General features: G+C 42.2%; 1 protein-coding gene across 1 annotated transcript in view; it reads left to right on the top strand.

Moving 5' to 3' along the window:
- Nucleotides 1-16586, top strand: part of lrp2a (low density lipoprotein receptor-related protein 2a) — a 44474-nt gene that overhangs the window by 3533 nt on the left and 24355 nt on the right. Inside the window, 31 exon segments of the mRNA XM_076747009.1 lie at nt 1515-1622; nt 1871-1993; nt 2426-2542; nt 2949-3059; nt 3185-3298; nt 3443-3559; nt 4161-4304; nt 4411-4530; nt 4954-5082; nt 5578-5747; nt 7427-7650; nt 8105-8311; nt 8433-8635; nt 8834-8974; nt 9213-9416; nt 10039-10231; nt 10664-10789; nt 10993-11123; nt 11344-11481; nt 11588-11869; nt 12001-12240; nt 12635-12754; nt 13003-13119; nt 13235-13615; nt 13891-13905; nt 14249-14497; nt 15103-15314; nt 15431-15615; nt 15733-15961; nt 16059-16236; nt 16403-16531. Of these exon segments, the coding sequence (XP_076603124.1) occupies nt 1515-1622; nt 1871-1993; nt 2426-2542; nt 2949-3059; nt 3185-3298; nt 3443-3559; nt 4161-4304; nt 4411-4530; nt 4954-5082; nt 5578-5747; nt 7427-7650; nt 8105-8311; nt 8433-8635; nt 8834-8974; nt 9213-9416; nt 10039-10231; nt 10664-10789; nt 10993-11123; nt 11344-11481; nt 11588-11869; nt 12001-12240; nt 12635-12754; nt 13003-13119; nt 13235-13615; nt 13891-13905; nt 14249-14497; nt 15103-15314; nt 15431-15615; nt 15733-15961; nt 16059-16236; nt 16403-16531 (5157 nt within the window).

Raw genomic sequence — 16586 nt, 5'->3', positions numbered from 1 at the left:
CAGCTTTGGTCTGGATGTGTGGCTTCTATACACATCTTGATCTTTTCCAAAGCAGATGTTGACAGCATTATTTCACCTATTCTGCAAATGTTTGCTGTTTCATTTTATTGTTACATATTACTTATTTTAATGAGACCTTTATTTTCTCTGTTATTGTAACTTTGTGGTCCTGTACAGACAGTAGTGTTGTCTGGACATTCAACACTTAAATGTATTGATTGTTAAGGGAAATATTCCATTTATTTTAAATACAGTGCCTCTTTTAGCGTTCATGTACTTTATGCAACACTTGCCCGTGCTGTCATGCTGTAGGTGAAACCTTCGGTATCACTGCTTTGTGACAAAGGCTCTCTTTGAGTAGATTGTGGGCAGTTTTATCATTAGTAAATTGAGCAGGAAAAAACGGTTTGCATCCTGGATAGCTGCTGAAGGAGTTAAATTGGTTGTAAAGCAGTTTGGTGGTTTGTTGGCTAATTGAGGTGATACAAGAAATCTTGATTGGAGCATATGCAAGCATTTTAGTGCAGTAGCACAGGTAGTGACCCAACGACTGAAAGAAATCTGTCTTTAAAACAGAGTATTACTTAAAGGAGTTGATAAACCTCTCACTCTAAATACAATTACAATCTCTCTCACTGATAAATCCATATGTTAGCATATTTTTTTCCTCAGCTTGTCTCTGTAATTCCTGGTAGCTAGTAACTTCAAGCCATTATAGTGGAATTGTAGAGCTATAGGCTTCTGCAGCATTTGCTTTTAGATAAATAACTCCAATATTTTGCAAGTGTAGGAAGCGAGAAGGAGGAAAGTTTTCAAAATGCTCGATAAGACAGGACAGAGATAGACCACCAACCCCAAGCTTGCACCACCAATCACCACCTCACAGCTCTTCTCACAGAGAATTTGGGTTGAAATCGTTGCGGTACCACCCAGTACCACTATTTATTCCAATTACATTTCAGACCGGACAAGAACAGCACACACCATATATCAGGCTGTCAGAGAGACAATCAGAATTGCACATTCCTATTTGGACGGGTCTGATGGAGTGTTCTGCCACTGAACTATGCAGCCTGAATCAATCTCTCCTGGAAATCGTCTGGGAAGGTAGAGTGGTGGTACCTTATCTCTACAGATGCCACTCAGTGAGAACATCAAAAGGAGGCTCGGTGTGAAAGTTGTGTAACTGTCGGGGGGATGGCTGGCACGCTTGTCTCCAAGGCTTGTCAGTGCTGTTAACAACATGTTTCATCAGTGGAAGGCATCAGTACCCCCATATGCCATGTTTTACTAGATATATTTGAGAATATATAATTTCTCTTTTTTTTCTGACCATATTTTTATAGCTTTTTTTCTACTTTCCTCAAGGACCCAGCATGGACGGGTGACAAGTTATGGACTTAGTGATAAATATATCAATGTAAAAAACAATGATTGAAAACAGCAACTGGAACAACATGTAAAAATAAGCTTGAAATTAACTCTAAATTATTTACCATTTTTATTATGTATAGGATGTGAGTTGGGGCAGTTCCGCTGTGGGACAGGCCGATGTATACCTGGTGACTGGCACTGTGACGGCACATCAGACTGTGTGGATGACTCTGATGAACATGACTGCCGTGAGTTTCTAATTCTGTCATACTGTAGTGGAATATTTAGATGTGGAAGAAATGGATAATTAAAATGTTTCTTAACAAAATGAAGTTTTATCAGCTACAATCTTATTAAAATATCATAAGTAAAAGTACAACAGTGCATCCAGCATGTTTAACGTACTGTACTTGAGTAAACATACTTAGTAACTTTCCTCCATTGGATTACAGTGAACTCTTGTAAATAATTAAATGCTCTGTGTGTGTTCCCACAGCTCAGGTAACATGTGATGACAGTCATTTCCAGTGTTTGAGTGATGGCGAATGTATCCCTGATGTGTGGGTGTGTGATGATGAGGAGGACTGCGAGGATGGCTCAGATGAGAGGCAGCACTGCCGTAAGTACATTGTTACATTATTAGCAATTCTTTATATAAAAGCTTCTTGGAAAATTTACCAAATCTTTATTTCAGTTGTCAAATGAGTAGTTTATATTTTCCATCACATATATATTTAATATCTGCTTGGCCCACTGCTTCATTGTAGCCACTCTATATTACACTTATTGGAATTGAATTATTCAAATCCAGGATGTCATTTTTATTGCTGCACCATAACATTAAATGAGTATTCCTGATGAAGGTATGTGGGTTGGAACAATAAGATTTTTAAAACGGAACCACCAATGGGTCTGTGGGACTGAGGAAGTTAAGATGATTGTTCAGTACCTGTATCTACGGTAGAAGTAGATTCATTTTTAAGTTCATTTAAGAACTATGTGAGCAAGACCTTTCAATGTGCTGCTAAGTTACTCTCCAATCTGTCCACAGCTGGAAGAACGTGCACCAGCGGCCAGTTCAGCTGCAGTAATGGGGCCTGCATCCCAGGAGAATACCGATGTGACCGTCTGGCGGACTGCTCAGATGGGTCTGATGAGAGAGACTGCCGTAAGTCTTCTCCAGGGTGGTTCCTTTTTTTTAATCTCAGGCTCCTGTGGCATTTTAATCAATTTGTTAAGATTAAGAGGCTCGCTGACTGACAGAAAGGGCCACAATATGCTTCTTGTTGTCAGAGGTTGATTGCAGATTCCTTGGTGGATTAGTCAAGCTGAAGTTCAGCTGCTATGCCATTATTGTGCCGACATGGTAGACTCACAGCACTACACGCTGTGGTAATCTCACAATTGCATAAAGAATGCTGTGGTGACTGCTGTTGTTATGGTGGTGGCGTAAAATTTTACTCTCTTATCCTTCCCATTCGCCGAGCTTTCCGCATTTGAAAAGCTGAAAAGAGCACAGTTGTCAGGCTAATTTGAATGGATAGCGTCACCTTGATGATGATTTAATCTTTCAGATTACCCCGAGTGTACACAGATGAGGTGTGCTAATGGGGCCTGCTACAACCGGACCCAGCGATGTGACCACATACTTGACTGCCGTGATGGCTCTGATGAGGCAAACTGCAGTAAGAAACCAGATTAGTAATAAGACAGTTCAAGAGGAAGTCTTTCCAAAAAAGCAGTACAATCTGTGCCATGACATCTTCACCAGATAGATCTTTTGTTGTCTTTTTTATTATGATTTCTTTAGCACAGCACTGCAATACAGGCCTGTTCCCATGTCATAATGGGGTGTGTGTTCCTCAACGCTACGTCTGTGACCATGACGATGACTGTGGAGACCGAAGTGATGAGCAAAACTGCAGTATGTAGCCTCTGTCTTTCTACCCTCTCCTCTTTTTTATCAAACCCTGATGTCAGTCTTATGACTTATCTTCCCCCAGACAGATGAATTTGTATATTAGTCTCTAATGTTTTCTCTTCTTGATCTTCTCCACTTAACCTGTAGCATATCCAACATGTAGAGGGAACTACTTCACCTGCCCCAGCGGTCGCTGTATCCACCAAGTCTGGCTTTGTGATGGAGAGGATGACTGTGAGGACAATGCAGATGAAAAAGGCTGCGGTATGGATACAATAATTGTGAATGAGATGTCATGAATGTGGTTAAGTTTCACTGCTGTGACCAGAAACATAATGCATTTGGCTGGTTAAGAAACACCAGAAAGTGTAACAACTCAGGCTCTCTGTGTGAACCTGATTCATCTCCAGTCTCCATGGTTGGTTTGGGCTAGCAAGACGCTATGCCTGTGCTTCTTTAAGTGTGTTATTCAAATGCCTCTTTGTGGCACAAGATCGCGCAGCCCCCCCAAAGGTCTTTAGAATTCCTCCACACGGCTGTGAAGAGTGTGTGTTTTTAGAGGATGGGCTGCAGAAGCCCTCTGAGCCCCCATGTGACCCCCTCAAAGCTCCACTCCCCTGCATCGATTTAAAGTGACAGTAATTTCCCTGACAATAAAGTCCTACTTACAATTTAAGATCAGCCCCACATTCCTGTGGAGGGAGATAAGGCTGCTGGTCCTTAATACACACTGAATATATTTTAATTCCTAACTGTCTAACACATGGAAAACTCTTTGCTGTCCGGTTTTCTGATTTTGTTTTCCCTTTTCTATGTGTAAGCCTGCACAGACAAAGATGATGCATTTGTTTTGCCTGCTGTGCAGATAATGTGTTGCGGGAGTGTTACCCAGGAGAATGGCCCTGTCCATCCTCTGGCCTGTGCATCCCCATGGATCATCTGTGTGATGGGACACCTCACTGTCCTGAGGGAGAGGATGAAACTAACACCACTGCTGGGCGCAACTGCAGTTAGTACCAACACAACTAGTGTGAAGTAGACATAAGGACATCTAATTTCACAGAAACTGCTATTGAAGTATTGTCATTCACTTATCTGGCTTCTGCATTGTACAGGTATCTGGAAATGTGCCTCTTTGAGCTGTGAGCATCGTTGTCATGCTTCTCCCGATGGAGGGACCTGTTCTTGTCCTTCTGGATACATTGTCAGCAGCAACAATAGTCGCTCATGCACAGGTACAGATCCTTCACTGACTTAACACTACCCTTGCCCAATGATTGAGATTCTGTGTTCATATAGATAATTGCAAGGATAAGTTTGGGTGTGTAATGCTTTTCCATGTAGTGAACTATATCCGCTTTGGCTGAGTAAATGAGGTAAGCATTTGTGAGACTGGAAACCTTGAAAACAGAACTTGATGTATATAAGTACTGGCACTCTCATTCTTGTCAGTGTGGTCAACTCTAATCAGGTTTGCACTGAAAAGTACAGCATATGAACCTTTGAAATGAAGTGGAAAGATGGGAATGTTTGTTGAATCAAGCCTCATTACAGCTTTAAGTTGTTGTTGAAAAAATGTGTTAAAAGCTTAGTTTGATTAAAACAAAACAAATCAGTATTTAATCCTCGTCTGCTGTGACTTTGGTTTCATGCTGAAGACTTTGACGACTGTTCGATGTGGGGCGTGTGTGACCAGCAGTGTGAGGACCGCATAGGCTCGCACCGCTGCAGCTGTCGAGAGGGCTACGTCCTGGAGCAGCACAGATACTGCAGAGCTGACATCTCAAGTTAGTGTCATTTCCTCTTTGTTTGAACCGATTGTCTTACATACAGTATGCTCACATTCTGAATGTGTGAATGATCCATCCAAATGAGGCCCATTAGCATAGCTTCTTTCCTGTTTGCCAACCACCGTGGCTGCTTTACTGAGCGTCTGCGTTTCTTTCTGGTGCATTGTTGCGTGCTGAATGTTGTGTTAGTTAGTCTCTTGCCTTTGTGGAACATAGAAAGAGTGTTGACTGAGAGGCTGACCTCTCTGCCTTTAGCTTTAGTGAAAAGAGTGTGTAATGATAGTGGCTAGAAAGTTCCTTCATTAGTCAGAGTCAGGGATCTGAATTAATGTGCTACATTCTGTAAATTTCCACTATATCTTGCAACCCTGATTACAAAAAAGTAGTAGGAGTAGTTGAGCATGGACACAGCCAAGCTGATTTCTGTTTTAATACAAATCAGGCTCTGGTTCTGTGTGTTTTGTAATGTGTTGCCTTTTGTTTCCTTTGCAGCTGGAGTCCCTTCCTTGATATTTTCAAACGGCAGAGACTTGCTAATAGGTGACATCCATGGCAACAGTCTGCGCACTTTGGTTAATTCACAGAACAGAGGGGTTGCAGTGGGAGTGGACTTTCATTATAATCTCCACAGAATCTTCTGGACTGATACCATTCAAAACAAGGTATTTTTTTAATTGAATTTCCATATCCAATGTTATTTGAACCTCTTTCCTGCAGTGTGTGCCTCCATATTTTGTTATGCCTGGGTGAGAGTTTACAGGGAGTAGACCAGTTGCTTGTCTGAAGAAATACTTGAGTTAGACTGGGACTGGCCAGGACTGAATTCTTTCAGTTATCCTTTAAAATATCAGCAATGTTGATACTATAATAATGGGATAGTTGTTGGCTCCTTTGCGGCTGGGTCATAATGAAGGGAAGTAGATGTGGAATGGAATCCAAATGGCCTAATCTTGAAACCTGTCTGATAGGATGGTATGATGTTCACATACCAGGGTGCAATTTTTGGAACTTGATCTTGTTGGAAGTAATCACGGTGTATTTGTTTTCAGCAGCACCGTCCATCTATATACATTCTTTAGCCAGCTAAAAAGTCTTTCTTTGGCCTATGCTTTGCCTCCTTGATGGTTTGAACTGCAGCCACTGCTCTGAAAGGCCAGGACATATCTGTGACTGGGCATCTGTGTATATCAGCCACCTCCATGGCAGCATGTCAGATTAGAAGGAGGCAAAGCACAAACAGGGCATGTGAATGCAACCGGAAAGGTTAAACTACCAGGCTATTTCCACATCTTCAATTTCTCTTTAAACAGGTCAGTTGAAAATCCTGCTTTTTAAACGTCTTGGATCTTGTTTCAAAGGAAGCAGAGCTGCTAAGAGCAGTATCCCAGTACCAGCTGCATGGTGCCAAGGCTTCCAGTCTGAGAATCTAATGCCATCATAGTATCAGTAGAGTAGTAGGTTCAGGAAACTACTTCACAGAAATGTAACAAGACAGAGTCAATCAGACAAGAAAACAAATAATATCTCTGTCTCTGGCTTTTTCTATCTCTTAAATATGTTTCTTATTGTTACTTTCACATTCATGCCCGTGCTAGCTGTTGGCTGCCACACACTCCTCTTACATGATCCTACATGATAGGTTCACATTCTTTCATGTCTATCTTAAAACAGTACTCACATGCCCGTACAAATACAAATAGTTTTTGTTCACTGTGATTGTTTGTCCTATTCATAACGGCCACAAAGTGATCCCCTCAATTAAATGATGGAGGACAAAAACCCAAGGTCTACCTTCTGTGTAAAAATGTATTCCAAAGTTCAACCGAAGCTAGCCTGAGGTTGCAGCAGTCTGAATTAGACAACTCATTTGGCTATCTTCCGAAGTTGTAGTCTTTTTAGTTCAAATTTACCTCATTGTATTACTTTCCTTTTGCAGTTCTAAGCAAGGAAACACTATTTGTTGAAGCATCAAGAGGGAATTTTGTACAAAAAAGATCAGAATTTTGAAAGACTGACTTGATTTGTCCAACTCAGACTGCCCTCTAAAACTATAGTTCAGAAGTAATGACATAATAAATACTCAGAACAAGGACTGCGGATCCCCCCCCCATCACTTGAAACTGATGTAAAAAAAATCCCCTTCTGACATCATTTTGTCTTTGTGGCCAGTATGGGCGGGGGGAACAATTAAACTGACCAATAACACTTTCAGGGTACCAATGACTATTGTATTAAGACACAGTTGAAAAAAATGTGACCTTTAATACCTGTCCTTTATTTCTGGAAGCTGTGGTCACCTCAGGGCTAATTTCCTGTCAACAATGGTGTCTTTTGTGTACAGGTGTTTTCGGTGGATATGGACGGTTCCAACATGCAGGTGGTTTTAAATGTATCAGTTGACTACCCTGAGAACTTGGCGGTGGATTGGGTGAACAATAAACTGTATGTGGTGGAGGCCAGCGTCAACAGGATTGACATGGTGGACTTTGATGGAAGTAACCGGGTCACACTCATCACCGAAAACCTCGGAAACCCAAGAGGAGTAGCGGTGGACCCCACTGTTGGGTAAGCACATCTCCCAGTTTCCACTCATTCATCTATTCAGCCGTTCCCAAACCCCACATACAGTATCTGTCGTGCTCCATTGGCACAGAATAATGGGGGGTGTGTGTGAGATTAGCAGATTGCCCTGCGTGGATTAGTGAGAAGCAATGTAAGTGATGACCCTCATTGTAATCCAATAGTATAGTTCAAGGGGGGAGGAGAGCCAGGTGGCTACAGATAAATTGCTTATCGTAAATTAATGTACAGCTCTTTGGTGAGAAGCACAGCCACCCACTTTGTGACATAATACTGTGGATGCAAGACTTAATTAACGAGAAGGAAGTCTCCTATATGTTTTCTCAAGTGAATACAAGTAATGTTTTTTTCTGTGGTCCCAGTTGTACATATCCATCCTCATGAAATGATCAAACCTCAGAGAGAACTGACGGATTAAACATTTAACCTCCTTTCACAGGTATATGTTCTTCTCAGATTGGGAGGCACTGAACGGACAGCCCGGCCTGGAGCGCGCCTTCATGGATGGCACCAACCGTTATGGGATCATTGGGAGTAAACTGGGCTGGCCAGCTGGTATCACACTGGACATCGAGGCCAAGCGCATCTACTGGGTGGACAGTCGCTATGACTACATTGAAACTGCAACATATGATGGCCTTCATAGGTAAATATGCCATCTGTTATTCCTCAGAAATAACACAACATTGTAGGTGAGTTTACAAAAAAACCCATAAGGGCTAATATTTATATTGTAATAAATCAACGTTCTCAACATTCTTTAATAGAAAAACAGTGGTCCATGGAGGTGCTGTCATCCCACACCCATTTGGCATCAGCCTGTTTGAGCACAGTGTCTATTTCACGGACTGGACGAAGATGGCTGTGATGAAAGCCAACAAGTTCACAGACGGCAGTCCTCAAGTTGTTTACAGTACATCTCAGACTCCACATGGAGTAGCAGTGATACATCAGCTGAAACAGCCATATGGTAAGCCGTACAGTGAGACACATTTGTGCTCCTCAAAGTGGTTGTGATTCCTTCATTCATTATGCAGTATGGCGTAAATATACCAGAATTTTCTGCCATCTAACTGCTAATGTTTCTAAAGGGAAACCCATAATTAGCTATAGTTATATAATTAACTTTGCCATTTCCCTTTTTTTTCTTTCTTTTTTTTGTCTCCAGTAACAAACCCTTGTAGTGTAGACAGAGGTGGATGTGAGCAGATCTGTGTTCTGAGTCATCGGAGTGACAACGGAGGACTGGGTTACCGCTGCAAATGTCGCATGGGCTACGATCTACATGCCGATGGCAAGCGATGTTTTGGTAAGAGAACATTTCCCTGAAAACTGCAGTCATTTGTTTATGGAACTCAGTGTGTTTCCTGGTTTGAAGTGTAAAATTATACTTAATACCCTAAAGATGTAAAAGTTTACCTGAAACTCACCTGTGCAGTTTTGTCTCGCTTAAGCCTTTCTTTTGTTTAATGACGTTTTTGTGAGGCTGAATATCTTTGGCATGAATGCCTATCTTGTTTCATATTGTCTTCTGATTTCCTCTCCAGCTGTGAGGCAGTTTCTGCTGTTCTCCAGCCAGCTGGCTGTGAGGGGGATCCCCTTTAACCTCTCTTCTCAGGAAGACATCATCCTGCCTGTCACTGGATCACCTTCCTACTTTGTTGGGGTGGATTTCAGTGCTGAAGACGATGCTATATTCTTCTCAGACACAGCTAAAGATATTATCTATAAACAAAAAGTGGATGGGACTGGTGAGCATCTTGTTTGTCACTTTAGCTGAATTGTTTCAAATATCTGAATTACTGTACACATTCACAACCTAATGATAGCTTGATATACAATGAAAGACACGATGTGAAGTATGAAAAACTATCAGCAGCTAATATGTTTTCAGTATTTTCTCTGTGCTTACATCCTTGGATAATTGCTTTCCGAGCAGAGAGCTCTACCATGTGATTCAGCCAGGCTTATACAGGGAGTTAAGGGAGTGCCTGATGGGGCCGACTGGTACTATGGGGGAGGGAGAGGACAAGAGTATGGACAGTGGAAAATGGATCATATAAGCAACTTAAATCTCAAACTAATGACCTGAAAATGAGTAGGACAGACTAATCAAGGATGTTTTACCCACCAGTTTTGATATTTAATTTCCAAACTATAGAAAGTAGTTACTAATGTGATAATCCATGAGCAGTCACACCACACAAAAAAAAGAAACACACTGCTCTGATCAGTGATGTTGTTTTTGGAGCTGCTCTAGTTTTTTCTGTCCGGTCCACATGGGGAAAATGCAAGCTGACAGCCTATTTATTTAAATGTGTTCCTCTTTCATCTCTGTGTTAAACAGTGGTCTGACTGCTTTGATCTGCACAGGCAGGGAGGTACTCGCAGCCAATAGAGTGGATGGAGTGGAGGACCTGGCTTACGACTGGATTTCAAAAAACCTCTACTGGACCGACCCACGATACAGGAGCATATCTGTCATGAAGCTAGCTGATAAGTCCAGGAGAGCTATCATACGTAACCTCAACAACCCGAGGGCCATCGTGGTGCATCCCCTCATTGGGTAAATCAAGGATAACCATTTGATTTGTAGCTTTGTTTGCTGTTAAGGAAGTTTATGTTAAAACAATCATGTATGGCTGATGCTGCATCTTAAGATGTACTCACACATTCAAAAGGTCCTCAAATTAAGCCCCCACCCGATAAATGAAATTTTATTTTGAATAAGCTGTTATTTCCAGTAGCCTCAAAGGCATAAGGTCTCTGTGTCCAACAGCTGAGATTAGTCCAGCCTGAAGGCCAGTATTGTAGCCAACACTAAGAAGTTGGCTTAAATAGAAAAGCTCTATAATGTTGAAGTATCCCAAATAAAATCTAAATAAAAATGGTTTTTGTCACTCAGGTACAGCAGATGTTTCAAAGTATTCAAAGTATGTCCATTTTTTAATGAAATACAGTGTGACACTGATGCTTGATGTTTATTTTACTTGGTCAGGTATATTTTTTGGACTGACTGGTACCGGCCAGCGAAGATTATGAGGGCTTGGGGTGATGGGTCACATGCCCTGTCTATTGTAAACACTACTCTTGGCTGGCCAAATGGCCTCGCTATTGACTGGAGGTGAGTAAAACATCCTATAGCCGTGTGACTAAAAACAGTCAATATGCCATTTTATTATCTTCATTATACTTAAGATGAATGTAATTTTTCATTGTTTTACCCATAAATTATGGTTCCTATAGCAATGATTTTTTTGGGTTATTCTCCAGACAACTGTTGTAACTGATTTCAAACCCTTGCTCTCTGCTTTGATCTCCATCCAGCTCAATGCGTCTGTATTGGGTGGATGCCTTCTTTGACAAAATTGAGCACAGCAATTTTGATGGACAGAACAGGATTTCCTTGGACCGCATAACCCAGATCTCCCATCCATTTGGTCTCACCATTTTTGACGGTACAAACAATAAGCAGCCTATAAAGTTCCAGCATAGGATCATGCATATGAAGAAAATACTGTAAAGAGGGAGTTAATTTCCCTATCCGTGCCTTGAACTGAGCTTTGTCAACTGTGCTTCCTTAAATGGCAATCATGTCAGAAGAGCTATTACTGTTACCAGGATGTGATGACAGATAAAGTAACTGAGGTTATGCTCTGTTGCTCCTGTCCCTTGAAGGCTATGCATATTTTACTGACTGGCGCCTGGGTGGCATTGTACGTGTGCGCAAGACCGATGGTGGGGAGATGGTCATTATCCGAAGAGGAATTAGCCACATTATGCATGTCAAGTCTTTCAACTCCAACTCTCAGATTGGTCAGTAGCTTTATTCACTGCTCTTCTCACTCCACTATTCATGCGTGGCTGAGGATCGCACTTGTCAGTCATTTTCCTGGTAATTACATTCCGCTGTCCTTCTCAGGTTCCAACCTCTGCAACAGGCAAACGAATCCTAATGGAGACTGCAGCCACTTTTGCTTCCCAGCCCCAGACTCACAGAGGGTGTGCGGCTGTCCGTATGGTATGAAACTGTTGCCCAACCAGCAGACATGTGTGGAAGACCCTTCCAACGAGCCCCCCACACTGCAGTGCGGAGCCAACTCCTTCTCCTGTGGCAACGGCAAATGTGTCCCAAACAGCTACAGATGCGATGGTGTTGACGACTGCCATGACAACAGTGATGAAGTCAACTGTGGAATTAACAGTAATGCTTTTTCTCAATCCAGCTTATTATACTGGCCTGACAAAAGTAAAAAACATTTTCATGCCACTGGCAGTTTAATGTTAAGATAGTTAATTAAGTTCATCATGTTTTTTTTTTTTTTTTATTTTCAGACAACACTTGCTCCCCCTCTGCATTCACCTGTGCCAATAAGCGCTGTGTGCCTGCAGCGTGGCGCTGTGATGGGCACAATGACTGTTTTGATAACAGCGATGAGTTAAACTGCCCTACGCGGGTACCTGGAACGTGCCCTGCCAATCAGTTCACCTGCTCCAACAGCCGCTGCATCCCACATACCTGGCGTTGTGACACTGATAATGACTGTGGGGACAGTTCAGATGAAGCTGACTGTCGTGAGTATCCCCATAGAGGCTATCAATATAATGTTTTAGAGGATTTGCTACTTGTTTTGTTTAGTCTAAAGACAAAACAGGCAAGAACAGGCCAAATATCTCAAATAAGCTGGAAAAAAGATTGGAAAATGAAATATTTGATGTCTAAAGAGTGAGTTTAATACTCCTGGAAGTCTTGTTTCCAAGTATTATTTCTTGGATGCCTCTTAGTATGTCTAGGATCAGACAATGTGCAGATGTATTCTTACGTCAGGTCCACTAATAGGAAAATGGGTGACTCAAAAAACAAAATAAATATTTTAAACTAAGACTTGTTCATTGTATGTGTTGGCCAAGAAAGGCCAGGAGATCAATTCATAAACTCATTTTGTTGTCTAACTATTTGTGGTGACAGATCTGGCAAGCACATGCCATCCAGGACAGTTTCAGTGCCCAGACCACCGCTGCATAGACCCTAACTATGTCTGTGATGGCGACAGGGACTGTGTTGATGGGGCGGACGAGCAGGGATGCAGTGAGTACCTTTCTGGATTTCAGTTCTCTCTGAACATAAACCTACTTGCAGGTCTGATCTGATGCTTACTTATAACACTTGAGGTCTTTTTACACAAGGGTGTGTTTGATAAAATCTATTAAATGTATTTCTGCTTATTTATTATTTGTTATTGATCACCTGTGTTGCACAACACCTGAGCTCAGCATATATACAAAACTGCAGAAATATTGAATAACCGATTTGACTTACTCAACTGGATCTTTCAGTCTACAACTGCACTATGAATGAGTTCAAGTGCTCCAGTGGTCACCAGTGTATCAACTCCTACTACCGATGTGATGGAGTCTTTGATTGCAGTGATCGCTCAGATGAGCAAGCCTGTCGTAAGTGTTTAAATATTGATTATAATACTGAAGTATTACTCAGTCCTGCATAATCATTCACAGAGTTTTGGACTGTGCTGACATGTTGTCTGTGGTGTTTTCTAATGTATCCCAGCTACCAGGCCCCCAGGAATGTGCCACCATGAGAGTGAGTTCCAGTGTCAGTCAGATGGGAGCTGTGTCCCGTCCACCTGGGAGTGTGATGGTCACCCAGACTGTGAGGATGGCAGCGACGAACACCACGCCTGTCCACCTCGCACTTGCCCCTCAACACTCTTCCGGTGTGACAACGGAAACTGTGTGTTACGCAGCTGGATTTGTGATGGGGATAACGACTGCAGGGACATGAGCGATGAAAGAGACTGTCCAACCCCACCTTTCCGATGTCCAAGCTGGCAGTGGCAGTGCCCTGGCCACAGTGTGTGCATCAACCTCACAACAGTGTGTGACAACACTCCTGACTGCCCCAATGGTGCTGACGAGTCTCCTCTCTGCAGTAAGTCTGAGCTCTGTTTGTCGGTCTCCTGAAGTTTAATAAAATTTTCATATCACATGACAAACAGGATCAAACTCTGACTAGATTTTATTTGACATTCTTTTACTGCCTGTATTCTATAAACAGGAAGGACTTCATTTCACAGAAATTTTGTTCAAATGTTATCTGTTTGTCTCTGGATTCTTGTGTGAAAATCATGCATGTGTGTGATTTGACCTGTATTAACCTGAAAATTATCTGTGATTTTCCTTTCTTGCCTTTCTCACTACTTTCAGATGAGCCTTTGCCAGGTAGGAACAAACTCTCAATCACTGGTAGAAATGCTGCGTAGTTTTGATTCATTTTCATCAAACACAGTATCTACTATTGTGATTTTTCTAGATTTTTTTCAAAACATGATCAAACAAAAATTTTGTTGTCAGTAGAGTGTGCATATTAGTATTGATAAAAAATAGTTCTGGCTCATATTAGTGTTTGTAGTTAGTGCTTTATTGTTCATTAATGTATATGTATGTGTATATGATGTATATTAATTATGTAAATTAGTAGATTTTATATTTGTGTTATATGAGTTATCATATCCATGGTTTAATTTTTGGGTTCTAAATTGTGTTTTCCCTTCTTTCAACTCAGATCAGGAGAGCTGTTCTGACAACAATGCTGGCTGCACCCACGGTTGTATCCAAGGACCGTTTGGGGCCCAGTGCACGTGCCCTGTGGGTTACCAACTGAGCAATGACTCCAAAACCTGTGAGGATGTAGATGAGTGTAATCCCCCTGGACTATGTAGCCAGCACTGCTTTAATGAGAGAGGCTCTTTCCGCTGCCACTGCCAGGACGGTTACACTCTCGAAGCAGACCAGCACACCTGCAAGGCCTCAGGTGAGGGGGGACATGACTTAAACCTTCTGTGCATGAAACTTATTGCTCCCCTGGTAGCTGGAATCATATTATAATTTCATAATGCAGTGACATAGGGAATAGACCAATGTTCAGTTCTACAGTAATTTCATTGTCAAGATGATTTGCCTATACAGCACATATCTCAGTTTTCTCCACCATGCTCACAGGAATGAGCCATGATTAAGGGGGAGCTTGGCCCCCAGACTTTCAGACTGACAGACTGTCTTTCTTCTCCCTTGTCTCTCTTTGCTGCTCTGATTTCTTTAGATAAGACAAATAACATATATGTCACTCACTGGCCATCACTGGTGTAATTAGGACATAATCACCAACAAAGGGCTGTTTATGGGGAGCGTGCCTGACATGAGCTCCTCTTCCACACAGATAACCTGCTGAAAGGCCTTGCAGTACAATAGGTCATTATTTGGACAAAAGTGCATTCCTCAAGGATTGCCATTTGAGTAGGGTCTATTTAACAGTGCTGTCGTAGAGTTTTAGTAGACATGGAAAAGCTGATAAGTGCTCTTATTAGCATGAGAATGGACATGAAAAATAGTTAACAGAGATTTTATGTCTGTTTACAGATTCTCGTCAGGCATTCTTGCTAGTGGCCAGTCGAAATCAGATTGTGCAAGATGAAATAACTACTCAGCCCAATGTGGTCCGCTCACTGGTTCGAGACGGACGCAACATTGTGGCCCTAGATTTTGACTCAGTCACGGACCGTGTGTACTGGTCTGACACGAGCCAGGACAGAATCTGGAGTGCTAATAAAAATGGCAGTGACAGAATCGTGGTGAGTTATTTTGTTCCTTTTTGTCACCACAGACATATTACACTAAAACTTTCTTTGTTTATTCACAGCTTTGCATGTAGCGTGTAGTGTACTAAGTATGAGTCTCTTTTGGACAGATATTTGACAGTGGGGTGACTGTAACAGAGAGCCTTGCCGTGGACTGGGTGGGCAGGAACCTGTACTGGACTGACTACGTCTTGGAGACAGTTGAAGTGTCTAAACTGGATGGCACCCACCGCACTGTATTAATCAGTGAAAATGTCACCAATCCCCGGGGCCTGGTGCTGGACCCAAGGGACAGGTCAGTGACGAGCAGAGAGATAATGTTTGTTTTGATCTGTGTGTCGTGGAATGATTTGGTCTCTGCTTTTCATTATCAAAGCAGCTGGTGTTAACAGATTAGCCATTTGTTTTGCAGCGCTCACCTGATGTTCTGGACCGACTGGGGGAGGAACCCCCGCATTGAGAGGGCCAGCATGGATGGGAAATTGAGGACTGTTATCATAAGCAACAAGCTGTACTGGCCCAATGGTCTGACCATAGACTATCCAAACAATTTATTGTACTTTGCTGACGCCTACTTGGATTTCATTGACTACTGCGATTATAATGGCAACAACAGGAAACAAGTTCTGGCCAGTGACCTGGTGAGTGCATGAGAAGAAAGACTCTGAACACATTCAATTTCCTTTTGAATAGTATGTGTAAGACACATTTTTTTCTTTTGCTACTCTCTATGAAAAGGTACTGCAACATCCCCACGCAATTACCATTTTTGAGGATTTTGTGTATTGGACCGACAGATACATCAACCGTGTGATGCGAGCCCATAAGTGGCATGGGGAGAACCAGACAGTGATGCTGTTCAACCTGCCTCAGCCCATGGGTCTGGTGGCAGTACACCCAGCCAGGCAGCCAGCAGGTATGCAAAGATAATGTACATTAACCAATCTCTGTTACAGCAGGTCCGTTGTTTTTTTTTTTTAATACATTTAAGAACAGAGAACCTGTGAAGAGTAGTCTGTTGACTTTTTGCTGGTATGTCTGTGTGTTTGTGTGTCTGTGCATGTGTGGGTTGACACTTTTAGGTGAAAATCACTGCTTGAGGAGTCCCTGTACTCATATTTGTCTGCTTTCTGCTGTGGGACCGAGGTACTACTCATGTGCCTGCCCCTCAGGCTGGACACTGGCAGCAGACCAAATCACCTGCGCCAGAGGTATGCATCCTACCAAATGGAGGAAAACACTCATCACTCAGTTTGATGAAAAAGG

This window comes from Chaetodon auriga, chromosome 13 (assembly GCF_051107435.1).
Source record: "Chaetodon auriga isolate fChaAug3 chromosome 13, fChaAug3.hap1, whole genome shotgun sequence".
In the NCBI taxonomy this organism is placed as follows: domain Eukaryota; kingdom Metazoa; phylum Chordata; class Actinopteri; order Chaetodontiformes; family Chaetodontidae; genus Chaetodon; species Chaetodon auriga.
This window is presented reverse-complemented; position numbering and strand designations above follow the sequence as displayed.